Source organism: Lepus europaeus, chromosome 6 (genome assembly GCF_033115175.1).
Source record: "Lepus europaeus isolate LE1 chromosome 6, mLepTim1.pri, whole genome shotgun sequence".
Taxonomy (NCBI): Eukaryota; Metazoa; Chordata; class Mammalia; order Lagomorpha; family Leporidae; genus Lepus; species Lepus europaeus.
Genome location: NC_084832.1, coordinates 60,166,777 through 60,188,124, shown reverse-complemented (window position 1 = coordinate 60,188,124; position 21,348 = coordinate 60,166,777). Strand labels below are relative to the sequence as shown.

Genomic DNA, 21,348 nt, shown 5'->3' with positions numbered 1-21,348 from the left:
TGCATTAATTTTTGTAGGAATTTGATACCCACACTAAGAATAGTACTTCTGCTTATATCTCTGTACCTCCAGTCTTGGTTTGGATTGATGATTTTGGACCGACAGTGAAAGGTCTTGGATTGCAAAGTAACTGATTATAGACTCAAGCATCTTAACTTCTCTCAAGTCTCTCAAGTACCTCGTTTACTGTATGCTCAATTAATATTTGATTGATGAGTCGATGGCCAAAATGGATTGCCGTGTCAGGCCGAGGACTCGTTCAATGCCTCTGATGAGTGATGTGCAGCATGTCTGCTTTCACCCGAGCCCTCAGTCGCACAGCAAACAGCAGATTGCCTGGGCCCAGCGAGGCCAGCCTCACCACAGTGTGCTGGGATGGCTCCTGTCCCCTGGCCAGCTTCTGTTCCCTCGCAAGGCCCAGCTCAGCTCCCCTCTCCTACGTGACTCTTCCCCTGTGACACTAGCCCGCAATGAGAATCACTCTCTGACATCTTACGGGAGTGTTTATCCACATCGTCTCTTAGCCTCATGGTCTCAGTCTCTGCTGCACTGCTGCCGAACTCAATCCTCTGTTCACATTTTGTTTTCCCTGTAAGATCTTGGGCTCCATGCAGCTTCTCAGAGGTCTTTGTTACCCATAGACCCCATGAAAAGTTAATTATAATCTTTCATCTAAATAAAACTTGAAACTTTACAAAATGATTCCGATCCATTAAGTCATTCTCTCACCAAAGCCCTGCATGAAAATTAGAGGATGTCTCTCTTTGCATTATCACCACCTTACAGAGGGATGATTTTTTAATTTTATTTAAGTTATACAAGTCTCCTGTGTTTCATGTACACAGATTCAGGAACATGGTGATACTTCCCACCCACCCCTCCCTCCCACTCATACTCAAGTCCTTCTTCCTCCTTTAGAAGGATGATTTAAAATTAGGCTAGCAAGGTAGGCATGTGGCCTAGTGGTTAAGACATCCAAATCTCACATCTTAGTGCCTGCCTTCAATTCCTGACTGGCTCCTGGTTCCAGCTTCCTGCCAGTGCAGACCCTGGGAGGCAGTGGTGACGGCTCAAGTCATCAGGTTGCTGCCGGTCACTTAGGAGAGCTGCACTGAGTTCCTGGCTGCTGGCTTCAGCCTTGGCTGTTGCAGGTATCTGGAGACTGAACCAGTAGATGGGAACTTTCTCTGTTCCTCTCTCTGTCTCTCAAATTTATTTTAATTAAAACAAACAAAAAACTAGACAACCCAAACTCACCCACTACTGATTACAGTGCCAGGAGATAAACCTGTGTCTTGTGAGTTTAAAGTCTGTACTTTTCTCACTACATCATATTCTACTCTCCTAGTACATACTTGTTTAATTTATCTGAAAAAGAGCTTTGAGAAAAATAACAGGCCTAGATTCAGATTATGAGTCAGGACAGACAGGAATAAACCCAGATCTAATTCTTGGCACTGTGTTTATGTTTTTTTAAAGATTTTATTTATTTATTTGAGAAGTAGAGTCACAGAGAGAGGGAGAAACAGAGAAAGAGGTCTTCCATTGCTGGTTCACACCCCAAATGGCTGCAGTGGTGGAGCGCAGCCAATCCAAAGCCAGGAGCCAGGAGCTTCTTCCACGTCTTCCAAGCAGGTGCGGGGCTCAAGCACTTAGGCCATCTTCCACTGCCTACCCAGGCCATTGCAGAGAGCTGGATCAGAGGAATAGCTGGGACCTGAACTGGTGCCCATATAGGAGGCCTAACCTACTATACCACAGCACCAGTGCCTTGGCACTGTGTTTTTTTTTTTATAGAAAGTTTTTATTTAATAAATATAAATTTCCTAAGTACAACTTTTGGATTATAGTGATTCTTGCCCCCATACCCGCCCTCCAACCCCCAAACCAGCCCACCTCCTACTCCCTCTCCCATCCCATTCTTAATTAATTCTTTTTTAATTATCTTTATATACAGAAGATCAACTCTATACTAAGTAAAGATTTCAATAGCTTGCACCCACACAGACAAAGTATAGAGTACTGTTTGAGTAGTAGTTTTACCGTTAATTCACATAGTACAACACATTAAGGACAGAGATCCTACATGGGGAGTAAGTGCACAGTGACTCCTGTTGTTGATTTAACAATTGACACTCTTGTTTATGATGTCAGTAATCACCCGAGGCTTTTGTCATGAGCTGCCAAGGCTATGGAAGCCTCTTGAGTTCACAAACTCCGACCTTGTTTAGACAGGGCCATAAGCAAAGTGGAAGTTCTCTCCTCCCTTCAGAGAAAGGTACCTCCTTCTTCGATGGCCTGTTCTTTCCACCGGGATCTCACTCACAGAGATCTTTCATTTAGGTCATTTTTTCTTGGTGCTGTGTTTTAAGGCCACTGATTCCTTTGTGATTTTAGCTGTTTGAGTGGTCAGCTCAAGTGCTGGTTAGCACGATAGGTAGTCCTCTCAGGAGAGCATACAAATTGTATATCATGCCAGTGTCCATTTTCTTTCTTCCTGCCTAAGGTGGCTCATTAGCAGCCTCATTACCACGTTTTCCCAGCGAAAATGAAGGGAAGCGTTATGAAATTATTCAGTAATTTCAAGCTCTGTCTATAAAATGTATCACAACTCCCAACCTTCTCTTTTTTCCTCCCTCTCATTTGTTTAGTCATCAATCCCACAAGCATTTGCCAAGCTTCTGATAGGAGCAGAACTGTTTTAGATGCCAAAGTGGCTTGCAATAAGTAAAAGAAAAATCTCTCTACCATTAATGAAATTACAATCTCATGGGTGGACTGACATTGCTAGAGAAAAATTCTAAGGTCTGTGATGTGTGAACTGGCCAAGGAAAAATTACTAAGGAAGTGACAAAGGGATATGGAGTAAGGAAAGAGTCATCCTAGAGAGAAACAGTCTGGGGAAAGATTCATACAGGACTTTGAGAGGTATGTTCAAAGAAAGGCTGGCGATACGGTCTCCACCTACAGTTCCCTAAAGCACCCCCAAATACTCATGTGGGAAAACTATGTGTTTTCCTTGCAAATGTAGCCACAAGACCGATTGCCTGGCTCCCCCAGGCCCAACCAGCTGCCACCCCTCAGCCTCTGCTGCATGAAAACCCTGGGGCCCACTTGGCTGGTAGAGCATTTCAGAGGAGTTGGCATGAAAATTGGTCCAGGGGAGCAGTGAGAAGTGAGTCTCTATGCCTTCTGGTAAGTCTTTGCACTGCCCCTTCTCCTCATGGTGATCCTGGCCTTGACAAACACCCCCACATGTTGCTGCCACCCCGTCTGACTCCATCATGCATCCCTGGATGATCTTCTGTGTCATCTATCCTATGAGAACCTTCCTTTCCAGGGCCTCTGCCCTCAGGAGGCTCCCTCCTGTGCATGTCTGACACTGCAATTTGACTTTGGGCTAATAGTCTACCTTCCAAGGTATGAACAGGTACACAAAATGGGACCACTCACCCAACTGGTGGGCCCTGGCAGTACACCAAGCAGACCATCCAAGAGAGACATTCGGGAGAGGAGGCAGGTCTCAGCACATTTCCATCATGCCATATGACTAGCTAAAACATCAAGCTATATGCAATATCCACCTGAATAGTTTCACACACAACAAACACACAGAGAAGACCACACGACATTGTCCAAAAAAATGAGAAAGTTGAATGATTATATTAAGATCAGGCTATAAAGGCATGCTAGAGTGGGCTGAGTAGTTAACTGCTCCAGCAATAGGGACAGTGTAGGTTCTTTATAGCTTAATGTGACAAATGTGGAGATTTAGGACACCACGTCCAAGAGAGGCCAGAGGAAGAACAGACTGCGTGTGGGCCTGGATTATGTGGCCGCCTGCTGCACCCTAACTTTCCAGACACCATGACAGTTTCTATATGCTGTCTAGAAACCGGAGTCTCTGAAATAAGACATGTGACATGTCAAAATCACTAGCTAAGCTTTCAGAATCACTCCAAATTCTGCCCCCTCAGGGGCCAGCGCCGTGGCTCAACAGGCTAATCCTCCGCATTGCGGCGCCAGCACACTGGGTTCTAGTCCCGGTCGGGGCATCAGATTCTATCCTGGTTGCTCCTCTTCCAGGCCAGCTCTCTACTGTGGCCCGGGAATGCAGTGGAGGATGGCCCAAGTGCTTGGGCCCTGCACACCATGGGAGACCAGGAGAAGCACCTGGCTCCTGGCTTCGGATCAGCGCGGTGCGCTGGCTGCAGCGCACCGGCCGTAGCGCGCCGGCCGTGGTGGCCATTGGAGGGTGAACCAACGGCAAAGGAAGACCTTTCTCTCTGTCTCTCTCACTGTCCACTCTGCCTGTCAAAAAAAAAAAAAAATTCTGCTCCTCGATAACATGGGAAAAAGGATGGCATACTTTCAGGATGAGTTCAACAATGTGGAGCAGCCATGAACTTTTTTCTAAATAAGTCTTTGCTTATGAGCATGTTGCTAAATATACTACCTAGGAAAAAAACGCTTGTGAATGGGTCACATAATCTCCACTTATAAGAAAGAAAGGTGCAGTGGATGACAAACTAAAGAGTTTTGTTGTTTATTATTAATGTTATTTTTGACTGGCAAATCATCATTACATATATTTGTGGAATAAAATGTGATGTTTTGTTATATATGTAATGTAAAATGACTAAATCAAGTTAATTATATCTATCACCAAAATTTCATTATTTGTTATTCCAACAGCAAAATAAATTTCTGATAATTTATTCATATTACATCATATAGCTCAGGTTCCATTTGGTTTTTGCAACCTATTATCAGGAGTAAAAATGGATGGACCCCAGGTGGTCTTCTAGGTGTTGGAATGATGCCTGTGAATCCACATGTACAGGCCAGAAGTCAACTTTACCTTCACTGTGGTTTGGATGTGGTTTGAGTGCGCCCCCCCCCCCCAAGAGTTGGAATTCTGGAAACTGAGTCCTTAGTGTGGTGATACTGGGAGGTGGTGGGATCTTTAAGGGGCGGAGCCTACTGGGAGGTGACTGGGTCCCTGAGGAAGCAACCTTCAGAAGGGATTCAAGTGGTTCTTGGGGGACCACAGTTCCTGTGAGAGTGGCTGGTTATAGAGAAAGCCGGGCCGGCCCCTCCCTGGCCTCTCTAGCTTCTATCCCCTATGTAATCTCTACCTCTTGCACATGCTCTTACCATGATGCCCTGTACCATGAAGCCCTCACCAGAGACCAAGCTAATGGGCTGCCCAGTCTGGGGGAAATAAACCCTACTCCTTTATGAAGTACCTAGCCTTGGCTGGCGCCGCAGCTCAATAGGCTAATCCTCCGCCTGTGGCCGGGTTCTAGTCCCGGTAGGGGCGCCGGATTCTGTCCTGGTTGCCCCTCTTCCAGGCCAGCTCTCTGCTGTGGCCCGGGAGTGCAGTGGAGGATGGCCCAAGTGCATGAGCCCTGCGCCCACATGGGAGACCAGGAGAAGCTCCTGGCTCCTGCCTTCGGTTCAGTGCGGTGCACCAGCCGCAGCATCCATTGGGGGGTGAACTAACGGCAAAAGGAAGACCTTTCTCTCTGTCTCTCTCTCTCACTGTCCACTCTGCCTGTCAAAAAAAAAAAAAAAGAAGAAGAAGAAGTACCTAGCCTCAGGTTGTTCAATACAGCAACAGAAAACAGAGGAATACAACCTTTCAGGGCAAGATCACATTGAAAGCACAGCCTCTGTTCCGTGAAACAGAAGGGTCAGATGAGCCAAAGACCACGTTGCTAGGAATCTAAGAAAGGAGCAGGTAGTCGTCCCCCCCCCCCCCCCCCACTCCTTAGACTACAGGGCTCGCAGGGGCCCAGGACTATAGGGCCTAGGCGTTCTTATGTTTTAAAGTACTAATATCAGAGCTTCTGGAATTGAGGCCCAGGGAGTATGATTTTTAAAAGCTTCCCAGGTGATACTGATGTGCAGCCACAGTTGAGAATAACTGTTATATATGAAACTAAGTGTTGGTTGTTAGGATTTTATTTTTAAGACATCTGGACTCAGAGAATAATGTTTCACAAGAGAAAAATTTTGACTTTAAGAATAAAAGAAACAAGGTCCCATGAATTATCAGTGTGTGCACGTGCATGTATGTGTCTGTATGTGTGTGTGCCTGTCTAATGAAGATTCTATCTTTCTCCTAGGAAATTTACGAATATGTAAGATTTTGCAGATTTTAGGATTATCACAGACCTCCTGAAACCAATGTTAAGAACCTTGGATGTAGCCATAGACTCTCAGAGCTGCCATAAGTGGGATAAATGTGTAGTTTTTTAAAAAAATCAACCATAGGAGCCGGCACAGTGGCATAGTAGGTTAAGCCTCCGCCTGCGGTGCCGGCATCCCTTATAGGTGCCGGTTCAAGTCCCAGGTGCTCCACTTCTGATCCAGCTCTCTGCTATGGCCTGGGAAAGCAGTGGAGGATGGCCCAATTCCTTGGGCCCCTGCATCCATGTGGGAGACCCAGAAGAAGTTCCTGGCTCCTGGCTCCTGGCTCCGGATCTGCCCAGCTCTGCTGTTGCAGTCATTTGGAGAGTGAACCAGTGATGGAAGACTTCCTCTCTCTCTCTCTCTCTCTCTCTCTCTCTCTGTAACCCTGCCTCTCAAATAAGTAAATCTTTTAAAAAATAAAAGTAAAAATAAAATCAACCATAAGAATTAAGAAACCTAAGTAGGAATCTTGAGTTTGCTCCTAAATTTCCGTGTGATTCTAAACAAATGAGTTCAGCTTATTAGGCCTCAATTTTCACATCTATAAAGTGAAATTTTTATCTGTCCATAGGACAATGTAATTTTTTTAATTTTGTTAAAAATACATTTAGAGTCAATGCATAAATGCAAAAATACCCTGAAAGTTGCAGTTGATTATTAGGCTTGTATAGAATTAATTGAAAAGGAAACATACACCTTCTTGGGAGACTGGCATGCTTAGCTAGCTCTGACTTGTGAGTTACCTTGTCAACAGGCCACACCTGTAAGGATCTTAGCAGCTCTTGAGCATAGTGATCTATTTCAGGGTGGTGAGTGCCAGCCACAGCTGCCCTATATATTCAATCCCCCTTTCTCTGCACGAATGAGGATATTCTTGCAGTATTTACTGGTGGTGCTTTCAAACTGCTAGGAAATCCATTCTTCTAACTTGAAAAAATTTAGCACTCATTAAAATGCAAAGGAGAAATGGCAGTTTTAGGGGAATTGAAACTGAGGAGCCAAATGTTGACTTTTTTCATGAGAGTTTTAAATATTTGTTTCTGCCCTTGTCTTCTTTTTTACTTGAGGCCTCAGGGACTCCCTCTGTCCTGTTCACTATGTGAGAATAACTACTTAGTAAGGCAGCCTTCTTGTTTTCCAAGGGAAGTTCACTCTCCAGTCCTAAGATATTAAGACGAACAAAACCTAGAATTAAAAAATAAAGCCTGGGGCACAGTAGTCCCAGCACCACTGCTTCCAGTCCAGCTTCTTATGAATGCATCCTGCAAGATATCCACTGATGGCTCAAGTGACTGGGCCTCTGCCACCAATGTGGGAGACCAGGATGGAATAACTGGCTCCTGGCTTCAGCCTGACCCAGTCCTGGCTTTTGTAGACTGGGAGTGAACCAGCCAATGGAATCTCTCTCTCTCTCTCTCTCTCTCTCTCTCTCTCTGCCTTTCAACTAAATGAGAATAAATAAATAAACTGAAAAAGCATCTTTCGCGGCTGGGAGGTCAGAGTTAAGGTTATTTATCCAGCTCTGGTAAGACGTCAATTACAGGTACAAACTTTATATACAAAGAGTAAGCAGAGCTAGGCAAAGAGAAAGCCACCAGCGGAAACCTTCACGCTCTTACGTTTCAATGTTTCCCAGCCATTTCATTTTTTAAATTTCAACAAAAAGAGATCAAAATGTGCATGGAAGATCCAGTACTGATACTGAATTTTTTTTTGCTGTCTTCTACTCCTTAAAAAATATATCAAACAAAATGCAGAGTCACGCAGTTCAAGCTACTGTCTGTTTATAATTTCTGCTTTATATGCAGAAATTCCAAGGGAGAGGGAACGTCAGGTCTCCAACAGCAGCCACGATCAAACAAAGCAGCCAGAAAATGAACACCCCGGAGATGGCTGTGACCACAATCTTGGCCATCAGCCAGTGCCTTCCTCTCTCTTGGTAGCAGCATGGTTTTGAACTGTTTCTTGGATCCACAAAGCCTCATGCGGTGTCCTAGCTCTGTGACATCAAATTTCTTCCCTTTTCTACAGAGTATCGCTTTAACTTTCTGGTTATTCTTTCTACAAAGCCTTGCCTGCTACTGACCATGAGTGAGGCTCTGAAAAAAAATGGCATAGGAGATGAATCAGTTCATTTTGTTTTATATATAGGGATGGCGGGGGCATTGAGTTTGATTCTCCCCCTCAAAATCAAGATCTCTCTGACACCCCTTCCAGACATGCCACAACCCTGCCTACAACCTCTTAACACGCCCTCTGCCAGAGCAGCTCTCATCCCAGGCAGTTGGAAGGAGAGTCTCTACTTCAGTGCCATGGCTCCATCACCCCCCTGCTTCCCCAACTGTGGAAATTGAGTCTTTCTAGGGCTGTGTGTGTGTGTGTATTTTCTCCTCAACCAAGAACACTATTCTGAATTAGAAATGATTGAAGAATTTGATGTTTTAGATGATCCCATATTCTGGTTAATTGATATTTGTCACTTATATAAATTATGAAGTCTCAAACAAATGGAGCAAAACACTCTCAAGCTAATAACTTCCTTTGTATTCATTAGGAATATGAACACCCGAGAGTTTAATAATAGAAATACACCTTTTTGGACAGCTACTACTTTGTTTATGTGTATCATAACTAATCGTAAAGAACATTAATTCATCACTTTAGAAAAGTAATCAACAGTTCTAGCTTTACAAAATTAAAATTGATTGAGACCCTATGTCACCCTGACAGAAGCAAGTAATTACATGATTATTAACTACATAGCCAATAGACAAAACTCTTTTTGGCCTCTTTTGGTTTACAAAGATCTAGTATATCAAGTCTGGTACATACAAACTAAGAACAATAGACAAGAACAAAATAACAATGATGTATTTAATCTGAACAGTTCTGCTGTTTATCTACAGTTGGTGGGACTTCTGACCTAGAAACTGTCATAGGTGCTAAGCCCATTTGATTCATTTTATCTTCACCACTCCATGAAGGCATGGCAGTGTCCATCTCATATTGTAGATACAGAACTGAGAACCCTAGCAATGATGTACACAATATAGCCAATGCTAAAGCCCTGAGATAGAGCCAAGATGCCAACCCAGAGCTGTCTCAGTGGATGTTCAAGCCTACATTCTAATCACTGAGCAGCCAAAGATATCCCATCATCCAATCCAAGGATTCAACCAAAGATTCAATGGATCAAAAGTATTTTTTAAAAATTGTACCTTATTGAATATGTATAGACTTTTTCTTACTGTACCATTATTCAATGCAGTATAACAACTATTTATATGGCATTTACATTATATTAGGTATTATAAATAATTTATAGATGATTTAAAGTGTACAGGAGGGTATGTAGGTTACATGCAAATTGTATACATCTCAGATTTTGATATTCACAGGGGGTTCTGGAACCAGTACCCATGAATACTGAGGACTGACTGTATATTACTGAAAAAGACCTTGTTGATGAGTTTAGGAAATATCTTTTACAGATATATATTCCAACAATGGAATATTATAATCAAAAGTTTTCTGAAAGATAAGAAAAACTGATGAGTAGCCAGGGTCTCAGAGGATGTTCCTCTTGGAGCCAAACCTCTTCCATCTCTTCTTGGCCCATAGAATGTTCCCAAAAAGGAGCCAGGGACAGAAAAGAATGCAAGAAACAAAGCATCATCAGCCAGAGTGTGTGTCCTTAAGAACCACACTGATGTCATTTATTGCTACCTTCCAAGAATCCTGGGACAGCCTTGAATAGACATGTGACAAATATTGTCATTTAAAGTCTGTGAAGATAATGGCAAATGTCACCAAGAAAGATTTGTGTTAAACACACACTAACTCAAAGTAAATGTTCCCTCCTGCCAGCGTGGCCAATGTGAGATGATGTGAGGTTAGGCAGTTTCCTTGGGGTTGGATGCAGATGAACTCTGAGTAGGCAGACGTTTGGTTAGAGACCTCCAGTGGAACCCTTCCCAGATGGATGCCACTAGCCCAGCAATGGCAAGCTTTCTTTCCGACTCTTTTCCCCCAGAAGGTCTGGGGGAAAAGGTCTGGGGCTACCTTTTTATGTGGAGTATTTGATTTCTCTTACTTCTCCTTTCTCATCATCCTGACTCAGAGAGAACATGCATTCCATCCTATGACTGCCTTGGTGTGATCAGTTACAGGCCGGTAGAGGAAGGTACTGTCCTTCCTCCTGGAGTAGTGGGGCTCCATTGGGACTAAAGTTTGCCCAGAATGATCCAATCTTCTGGCTTCTCCTGAGCACTGGAGAGAAGGGCAGGGTGGGGGTCTGCAACACATGGCCAACTTAAGCCCCTTTTAGTAAAGTGCCATCTGCAAGCAGATAAATTAGCATGACTAGAGGGCAAGTGTTGCCTGCACTCACTTCTGCTCCTTCCTCCACCTGAACGCTGCACCCAACTGCTCTACAGATCCCTGAAATCTTATTGATTTTTTTTTTTTTTTTTTTTTTTTGGACAGGCAGAGTGGACAGTGAGAGAGAGAGAGACAGAGAGAAAGGTCTTCCTTTTTGCTGTTGGTTCGCCCTCCAATGGTCGCTGCGACTGGCGCATCTTGCTGATCCAAAGCCAGGAGCCAGGTGCTTCTCCTGGTCTCCCATGGGGTGCAGGGCCCAAGCACTTGGGCCATCCTCCACTGCACTCCCGGGCCATAGTAGAGAGCTGGCCTGGAAGAGGAGCAACCAGGATAGAATCCAGCGCCCCAACTGGGACTAGAACCCGGTGTGCCGGCGCCGCAAGGCGGAGGATTAGCCTGTTAAGCCAGGGCACCAGCCTTAGATCCCTGAAATCTATGTAACAGAGCAACTGACCATAGGCTCATGTTCCCACGCATTGTCTCTTCCTGTCTAACTTTTTATGTTTTTCAATAAAAGAGAAGTCTCTGGATGCCTTGTTTTTTTGCAACCCACCCTTATGAATGCTCTATTACTAAAAATAGATAATAACTTCTACAAACAGTTGGGAATATGAATACTGATTCTATATTTAATGATACTAAGAAAACATTACATTTCTCTTTAGGAGTGAGATTGGTTTTGAGGTCATATCGGAGTTTTCTGTAAGTGTGTAGCTTTTTAATGTAATGAAATCATGATAAATGGAATGATGTGATGTCTGGGATTTGCTTCAGAATAACACAGGAAGAGTGGCAGCATGTAGGAGTACTTGTGAAACAAGATTGGTCTCGAGTTGATCATTGTTGAAACAAAGAGATGGATTCATTGTGTAGGTTTTTGTTGTCCTTTTGTGGGGGTTTTTTGGCATATATTATAAATCTTCTACAATAAAGACTTTTTTAAAAGATCAAAATTGGTTAAAGTTACTTTAAATTCATATTAGAAACATTTTTCAAAATCACTTTAAAGTACATGAAATTTTCATGATTGTTAAATGTTTCATGATTCACTCTTACTTTATGTACTGCATATGTGAGTAGATAATTTTTATGTGTGTATGTAAATGGAAACAATACAGATTATAATTCTCCCTGGCTGGTGAGAACACTTGCTAGTTTTCTTGATTGCTACTTTTTTGTATTTTCTGGATTTCCTAAAAAGAAGATATATATAATTTGATAGTTATTTTTATATTTGAGCTATGATGATGGGACAATAGCTACATGGAAATAAATAGAACCCCAATTCTATTTCTAAATGTGTGCTCATGGTATGTGGTGTGTGTTCAGCTAAAATAAATATAGCATCGAATTGTTAATGGTGCTTATCACTAGATGGTGGCATGTTGGTCATTTTTAGTTTTGTTTTTTTGCTAATGTGTGTTTTTTCTTCAATTAATAAGTACGATTTTTAACCAGAGAATATGGCATAAGAAATTAAAATTAATAAATATAGAGCTATCTATATAGGCCAACACAACATATGGTAAATTATTTAATACAGTACTTTTATGCAGTACTTTTAAAACAGATAAGAAGTCCAAAGGAATCTGAAATTCACAGTGAAAATATACACTTTTAAACACTAATGGTATAAAACTCTTTGAACAACCACCATTTGGTGGCAATGTTCTTGCCTTCATGTATTCCATTCCTTAATAATCATGTTTTGTTTTCTGTCCAACTCCAGGTATATCCATGCCAATACCAGTCTTTGGGCTACAGGATGATTCCAAGGTCTTCAAAGAGGGGAGTTGCTTACTCGCCGATGACAACTTTGTCCTGATTGGCTCTTTTGTGTCCTTTTTCATCCCCTTGACCATCATGGTGATCACCTACTTTCTAACTATCAAGTCGCTCCAGAAAGAAGCTACTTTGTGTGTGAGTGATCCAGGCACGCGTGCCAAGTTAGCTTCCTTCAGCTTCCTCCCTCAGAGCTCCCTGTCTTCAGAAAAGCTCTTCCAGAGGTCGATCCACCGGGAGCCAGGATCCTACGCAGGCAGGAGGACGATGCAGTCCATCAGCAATGAGCAGAAGGCTTGCAAGGTGCTGGGCATCGTCTTCTTCCTGTTTGTGGTGATGTGGTGCCCCTTCTTCATCACTAACATCATGGCCGTCATGTGCAAGGAGTCCTGCAACGAAGCCGTCATCGGGGCCCTGCTCAACGTGTTCGTTTGGATCGGGTACCTCTCCTCAGCCGTCAACCCGCTGGTCTACACACTGTTCAACAAGACCTATAGGTCGGCCTTTTCGCGGTACATCCAGTGTCAGTACAAGGAGAACAAGAAACCATTGCAGTTAATTTTAGTGAACACTATACCAGCCTTAGCCTACAAGTCTAGTCAACTCCAAATGGGACAAAAAAAGAATTCAAAGAAAGAAGCCAAGATGACAGATAATGACTGCTCTATGGTTGCTCTAGGAAAACAACATTCAGATGATGCTTCGACAGACAATATCGACACAGTGAATGAAAAGGTTAGCTGTGTGTGACAGACTGGTTGCCATGGCAACCGTGGAGGGCACGCTGAGCAAATTTTCACCTATCTGGGGAAACAAGTATTAGGAAGACTGGAGAAAAAAAAAAAAGACTGGAGAAAAAAAAAAATCCGTCTAGTGGAACCAACAATAATATGTGTATGCTTCATTTTATTCTGTCAGTGAAAAGCAGGGTTAAATGCCACAAAGCACTTCAAAAATGTCCTGGCAGCATTTCAGCTGTGAGCTTTATGAGACTTATTTTTAACATTGTAAATGATACAGCTTTAAAATAATTAGCTTTTATTGTATAATTATAATGAGGCCCTGAATAAATCTACGTTAACGTCCATTGTCAAGTGGACACCTTGCTACTATGTTGTTAACTGATGGCATGGGATTTGTTGGTTATCTATTCCTGTAAATAAAAATAGCTATAAATAATGAACAATTTGTTCAATATAGTGGCCTCTTAAATAAGGAAAATTTCTATTTAAAACTGACCATGACATATATTTTGAAAGGAAAAAAAAAAAAGAAAAAAGAACAGCGTCATAAAATCCATATTGCTAAGACAATTAAGTGAAATACTTGACAACATTTTCCTTCCTGCTTTCTCACAGAAGCCATTTTGAAACAGTCACACAGTTGCTGGCATTTGCTGCATTTCGAGTTCATTCTTCTCAGAAGTGAAAAAAGATTTTAGATGTTACTGAATAATTATTGCTGCTTTCTCTTCTACTTCTTGTGCTATACTATGAATTTCCAATGTGGTCTTGTTTAATATTTGTTCTTCTGTGTAACCTATCAGAAGGATAATTTAAAATTATCCACTATATTTCTAGAAATTGCTGCTCTCAAACAGCACCTTAGAGGTATTTGGTAAGTTGCTGTGAAATGACTGCATGCCCTCCTTTGAGCAGTGAACAATATGTTGATGTAACTGCATCAGGATTGAGGAATAAACTCAGGTTTCTGGCTGTTGATGGTAGCGGAGTCCTGGGACGTCTCTATAAAGAGTGGGAGACTTTCCCATGGACATTCATCAGGTACATTGATGCTTTCAGGTTAATCAACTTATATTATTTATTAAAATCATTTGACTTGGTTTCACAGTCATCTGTTGAGTGTATATTTATGTGTAAAGCAATTTTCCAGATATTGGGGATATAAAAATAAAACAAGATCCTTATGTATAAGGGAAATGACGACACTGGAATAATCCTTGTCAAAAAACTATACACGGGCTTATTTTGAGAATCATTTTAATATATTTCCTTCTTACTTGGCCCAGAAATAGCTTTGTTTGCACTCTGAGGGTAGTTATCTCAATATTGGTTACCAGTGAATGCCAACCAAAGAAAGAAGAAAGAAAACATCACTTGGGGTCAAATCAAACATTGCAATTAATTTAGAAATACGCCCCTTAGTCAGTACCCAACCTATGACTGCTAAAGTTTTGGTCAAAGATTTTGTTTCATCTCTCTAAAACATTTGTTTTAGTTTAACACAGTGACACTGAACTCACCAATAAAGAAGTAAATAAACCTAATGTTTTATAGAAAAATGTTACTAAAGAGAAAAAGTAACTGACAGGAGTTAATTCACCCTGATACAGTCACACATTGTTATTGGAATAGATATTAGATATATGATTATAATGCTGAAGCATTTCTACTAAATGCAAAATAGTTTTTTCCTAAAGCCTGTGGTAAAATTTACAGATTTGAAAAATAAATAACAGAGGAATTACCATTGTGTAGTTTGGAATTGCATCAGGGCTATCCTAATTATGTCCTCATGGACACACTGAAAGTTGGTTCACTATCTGAAAGCTCGCATATGTTATATGTCACTACTACCAAGACTGTATATGAACTGAACTACTGAAGAAATACAAAGGATAAAAAGTCTTTGCTGCATTTTGCCTTAGTTTATAACTCTGCACATTTCATTATACATCAGAGAAAAATAACAGATTCTACCCCCATATGTATTAAATCTTGACAGAATGAACCTTGCCTGACAGAAGTCTTTGGACTACATATATTACAAATGTGTTTGTGTTTCTTTCTCTTCATAAGTATCTATTCAAGTGTATATAGACAAATGTGTATCTGTATATATGTACAGACATGTTCCCATGCACTTTATTCAATATTTATATATTTATGTGGAGAGAGAGCAATCAATGAAGACACTCAGCATATACACATGTGTGCATGTTTGTATCATGTCCATTCAAATGTGAATTAATGTTCTAATATTGCTAGGACCTTCCATTGCTATCAAAGCAGATTCAAGAGGAACAACGATATCAACCTTTGAAATAAACAAATAAACTGGAAGTCAATCTAATTTTGTGGAAAGGCTTTTTAACACAATTCTGTGCAGTGGTGCAAACAATGGTCCACATATAGTTTATTGATCTTAAATAAAATGGTATCTTGAGCCCTTTGTTTTACCTGGGGACTTTCTAACATGGTTTTTAAAAAACACTCTTCACACATGTGAAATATGTTCCTCAAATGATTTATGGATCTGTGATGAATGGATTCACTCCTAGTCAGTACCATTAAACCAGAGTAACAAATCTTACTCTGTTTTAACTTGAATGATAAATTCTTCCACACTTAAAGAAAGGAATTAAATGCTATCATCGGGGGAAAACTCACAGTTTAAAGCATAATCTACTTGGCCACAGTGCCATCTCATGGTCATTTTTTAAAGTGCTACTGTAGCCAAATTGAACTCAAAAAATTACCATACTGCTTTTAGCAAAGGGTGCTTCTCCCATTTGTGCATCAATGAAACATATTTATACAATGTTAACTTATTATGTGCCATATGTAACAAATACAGTGAAGATTATTTTATGTACTGATTTTAACCAAGATGATTCTAAAAGATTTCAAGAAAGAATGAATAATTGTAAATAAAATATATTCAAAAGTGAATGCAATTCTGTGTGAATCTTTAGCTGTGTGTCTACTAAAGGAATGGCCAAAACCTGAGTCATCAGAATGGGAACTCTAGCTATCATCCTGAGAGTCTAAGAGTAGGAAGCCCGTGTTTCTGGAACTCTACTATGTCACAGAACTAGGAGCCTCTTGGTTGAGTTGGCTTTAGGATCATGTTCCAGTTGCCAGTTTCCAATTATTTGTAGTAGACAAATGCTCCGTATTTGATTGCTGTGTCTGGTTCCACACAATCCAGGGACATAGGAGACACTGCTATACTCTAAGACACTCACACAGATACATGTGAGCACCTAAGAAGAGGTGGAGCCCAAGACATGCACCCTGGTGTGCATATGTATGTGAGCACACACACTTTCATATCAAGGAGATATCAGTGAATGGACTGTAGAGTTCATTGTTGCACCTTTACGTGCAAGGGAATATATGAAATACTGACAGTATAAATCTTTTCAAGTGGTTATAGGGTCATGTATTGAGTACCTGCCACATACCAGGCAGAATGTGGTTGCTTTGCTTGCTATAACTAATGGAATCTTCACAACAGTCCTACCCACTATTCAGATTACTGCCTTTTTGTTAAGGTTAAAGAAACTGAGATTCAGAGTAGTTAATAATGCATCCAAAGTCACACAGCTGGCAAGAAAAGGCTCAGTTCAGACTTGGGTCACCTGATGGCAAAGCATAAATTGTTTTCCCAACCTCATACAGCACAGGTGGAAGCACCTCTGAGAACTAAAAGCTATGTCTCTAACTTAGCTTTCACACTCACTGGTTATGTGGGTTTGTATCAGTCACAACCCTGTGCCTCAATTTCACTGTCTTTAAATATGGATACCAAGTAGAATATGTCCGAGTTCACCAACACAATAGCTTAAATAAGATTATGGCTCTAACTGTGCCAGATAACCTGCAAAATACTACGTAATTTTATAAACGTTTTGTTACTAAAAAAGAAAAACCAGGGGCTGATGTTGTGGCAGAGCAGGTTAAGCCATTGCCTGTGACACTGACAACTCATATGAGCACCAGTTTGTGCTCCCGCTGCTCTACTTCCAATCCAGCTCCCTGCTGATGTGCCTGGGAAAGCAGCAGAGGATGCCCAAGTGCTTGGGCCCCTGCACCCATGTGAGAAACCCAGAAGAAACTCCAGGCTCCTGGGTTAGGCCTGGTACAATCCCAGCTATTGTGGCCATTTGGAGAGTGAACCAGCTGATGGAAGATATCTCTCCAACTCTGTAACTGTGCCTTTCAAATAAAGAAGTTAATTTTTAAAAAATAAAAATAAACTCTCTAAAGTTAATCAAGCAAACTGTGGTAATGCTATTATCCCACAGTTTCTAATGCCCCTTCTATGAATGCTCTCAGTTTTGAAAAGCTGGTCTCCAACATGATGCACCATTTTTCTTCTTTGGTTCTCTTTTTGTCCACTGTTTCCAGTAAGATGTATGCACCCTATGTCCCACTTCCTCAGGTCACTCTTCTCTTGTAGTATGCTAATAAGTGAAGCTGATAAACCTTGCTGTAGCACCAACATCTCTTCAGCTGTCCACCATGATCATAACCAAAAGGCAGAAACCAGAGGCAAACGTTTTAGGTGTCAAGGAGACAAATGAGAAACAAATTTTAAACACAGGAAATATTCTCCTATTATCCCTCAAATGACTCAAAAATGTATATACATATAAACACAAATAATATATAACTACATATAATTTAACATTTTATACCTTTAACATTAATTTAATCTACAGCAACAATGATTTTGAAAGAGAAACTACAACTTTAATGATTTCATTCTAAGAATTTTGATAATATATTTGCACGAGTAAATACAATAAGACAAAATCTTTGTTCATTTCTCATTACTTTTGCATACAGCTTGCAAAAACAACTGTTTTTTTTTTATTTCTTTCCTTGTTGGTGTACATACTGGTCTGCTGATTCTAGCTCTGTCTTTTCTTTTGGATATGAACACCAGTGTGTCCACCTGGGAAAACATACTATGGAAAGTCCTCCTATCCAGTTGGAGCCTCTTTCACATGTCCCACTTGGAATAAAAGACAGGCAAGAAACCTATGTCTAGTCCACTGCTACTGTCCAACCTTGGGCAAGCTCCACCTTCTCTTTCCTCAAGCATATACTAAAGGATTAAGGAGCAATAACCTAGGCAGGGAGTCTCTTCTAGGTCTATGCTTAACTGAATGTTAGAGTGCAGTCAAGACTTTTAGAAACCAAGGCACAGCTTCACCTGCAAAGAACATTCTGGAAATCACAATGCTCATATTCTCTTAATTTTCTAGATAGGTTTCAATACCATTAATCTTTGTATATATATATATATATATATATATATATATATTTTATGTCTCATAAGACAAATCAAATTGTTAATGATCTAAGTAGTTTCTAAGATATGAGATCAAGAGTCAGATACCAATGTAAGTGTTCCTACTGTGGTGCTGGTCGCTCCTCTGCACGGTTTCATGGCTGCTACAAGACAATGGCCTGCTCTTTTTCAAAGTTCTCAGGCTCCCTGAAGCACACAGATTCTCAACTGTGTGTGTTCGATTTCCTTGAAGGGTTAAAATAAAAAGCCCAAACAAATTTAGAGTTAATGGTGCAGAGGAGATCTTACTTTTTTAAAGCTAGATTTTTGTTGAAAGTGATCCAAGGTCATTTAAGCTTTCATTTATAATTAAGATTATGAGTTCTCAAAAGGGTGTTTATTCTGTCTTCTAGAGAACAGCACGATGTGTACTTCCTGTCCTACATTTATTTTGGCTATTGAAAAGTAGCATGCACAATTAATTAGATGATCTTGCTTGTGATGGGGTGACTCAACCTTGAGTACAGATTATTTATTCAGCTGATAATCTCAGGAAACAGAATTAGGCAAGGAAGAAGTAAAAGTTCACTTAAGTGTATGGTATCCAGGGTAGTGGCCATGTAACCAAAAATGTGTTTATAGAGTTGAGTAATCAATGCTGCTAACTCATGCATTCTCTCGACAGGTTTGTTAGTGAGGACCTACTGCGCAGATGCTTTGCATAAGACATCATTAAGTGTGGGAAGACTGGGGATGAAATTACACTTCAAAAAAACGAATAAGAGATTGGGTGGAGAGATCATATCAGGCTCTTTAAAGAATTCATATTTGGTTGGGCGATTGGCACAGCAATTAAGAAAGCTCACATCTCAGATCAGAGTGCCTGGGTTCAGGTCTCCACGCCACTCCAGCGCCCTGCTAATGCATACTATGGGGATACAGCAGGTGAGGACTCAAGGACTTGAGTTCCTGCCACTCATGTGGAGTCTTGGATGGAGTTCCAGGCTCCTGCTTCAGCCTGTCACCCTCCTGGATATGGTGTTCATTTGGCGAGTGAACCACTGAATGGAAGATCTCCCTTTCTCTCTCTCTCTCTCTCTTCCCCTACTCCCTCCTCCTTCTCCTCTACCCCCTCTCTACCTTTCAAATATATAATTTTTTTACAAAAATAAATATGAAAAAAATTCATGTTCATTTTGTTCAGCCTGCCAGCTTTTTCACAAATTAGTCTAACAGGTGGCTAACCAAACACCCAACCCAATAATGCCACCCGAGAGACTGACTATGGTAAGATGCCACTTGAAGCAATGCTACCTCCTTGATGTTATTTTTCAGCAGCTTTTTGTTTTCACTAAACACACCAGTGAAAAGCAGAATTGTGTGGGACAATGGAAAAATTGTTAATAATATAGAATAAACCCATTCTAAAGGGAAAAAATGAAAATTACAGTGTCTAATATCAGTATCTCCAGGCTCCACTACTAAAGTTCTGCCTTCTGGGGCTGGTGTTCTAGGGTGGTAGGCTAAGCCTCCACCTTCGGTGCTAGCATCCCATATGGATGCCAGTTAGTGATCTGGCTGCTCTTCTTCCAATCTAACTCTCTGTTGTGCCCTAGGAAAGCAGCAGAAGATGGCCCAAGTGCTTGGGCCCCTGCACCCTTGTGGGAGACCCAGAAAAAGCTCTTGGCTCCTAGCTTTAGATCTGCCCAGCTCCAGCCATTGAGACCATTTGGGGAGTGAACCAGCAGATGCAAGACCTTTCTCTGTCTTTCCTTCTCTCTGTCTGTAATTCTCTCTCTCAAATAAATTAAAAAAAAAACAAGTTCTGCCTTCTAAAACACATATTCACATTGGGATATAAAGAGAACAATACCTGAAAGATGAACAATACCTGAAACTAAGTTAATATAGACAAGCAAATCAAGAAATTTTTTTAACTTTTATTTAATGAATATAAATTTCCAATGTATAGCTTATGGATTACAATGGCTCCCCCCCCCATAACTTCCCTCCCACCCGCAACCCTCCCATCTCCCGCTCCCTCTCCCATTCCATTCACATCAAGATTCAATTTCAATTCTCTTTATATACAGAAGATCAATTTAGTATATATTAAGTAAAGATTTCAACAGTTTGCACCCACATAGAAACACAAAGTGAAACATACTGTTTGAGTACTAGTTATAGCATTAAATCACAATGTATAGCACATTAAGGACAGAGATCCCACATGAGGAGCAAGTGCACAGTGACTCCTGTTGTTGACTTAACAAATTGACACTCTTGTTTATGGCATCAGTAATCACCCTAGGCTCTTATCACGAGTTGCCAAGGCTATGGAAGCCTTCCGAGTTCGCCGACTCTGATCATATTTAGACAAGGTCATAAAAGACAGGGTGAGGATAGTAACCAATGATCCTAAGAGTGGCATCAAATCAAGAATTTTTTAAAAGGAATAAAAGAAAGAAACTGTGTCAAAACAACCAAACTAATCTAATTTAACTGGTTTTTTTTTTTTCCCTTGAAACAGTAAAATTAAACCCAGAACCACTCAGTCTACTTTCCTTGCTAAAGGAAAGAAATCAGAAGGAATGTAGAAGGCAGACCTGAGATCAGTGTTCACTGAGCAATGATTTTGTGCTGAGAGTTTTCACTAACGTAACTGCAATAACCTGTTTATTTATGTCTCTTTGTAACCAATGAGGAAACGATTCTCAATGAGAAATTTGACCAATTTGTTCAGCATGTACATATATTGTAATTTCTCTCTGATGCTTTGAAAATGGCATATTCTAGAAGAACAGAAATTGTAGAAATAAGATGGTGAGGTTTTTTTTCTGAATTGGCAAGATAATAGGAAATGTTAGTTATTCATGAGTTATTGTGAGTGTGACAAATTAAGACAACCTAACAATTTATGACTGGAGAGCAAGTGTGATCTGCATA

At 40.8% G+C, this 21,348-nt stretch overlaps 1 protein-coding gene across 1 annotated transcript in view; it reads left to right on the top strand.

Annotated features, from left to right (window-relative positions):
* HTR2A (5-hydroxytryptamine receptor 2A) overlaps positions 1-15,951 on the top strand; it is a 61,361-nt gene extending 45,410 nt beyond the window's left edge. Inside the window, exon 3 of the mRNA XM_062195336.1 lies at positions 12,308-15,951. Within this exon, the coding sequence (XP_062051320.1) occupies positions 12,308-13,110 (803 nt within the window). The 3' untranslated portion in view covers positions 13,111-15,951. The remainder of the gene's footprint in view (positions 1-12,307) is intronic.
* The last annotated feature ends 5,397 nt before the right edge of the window (positions 15,952-21,348 follow it).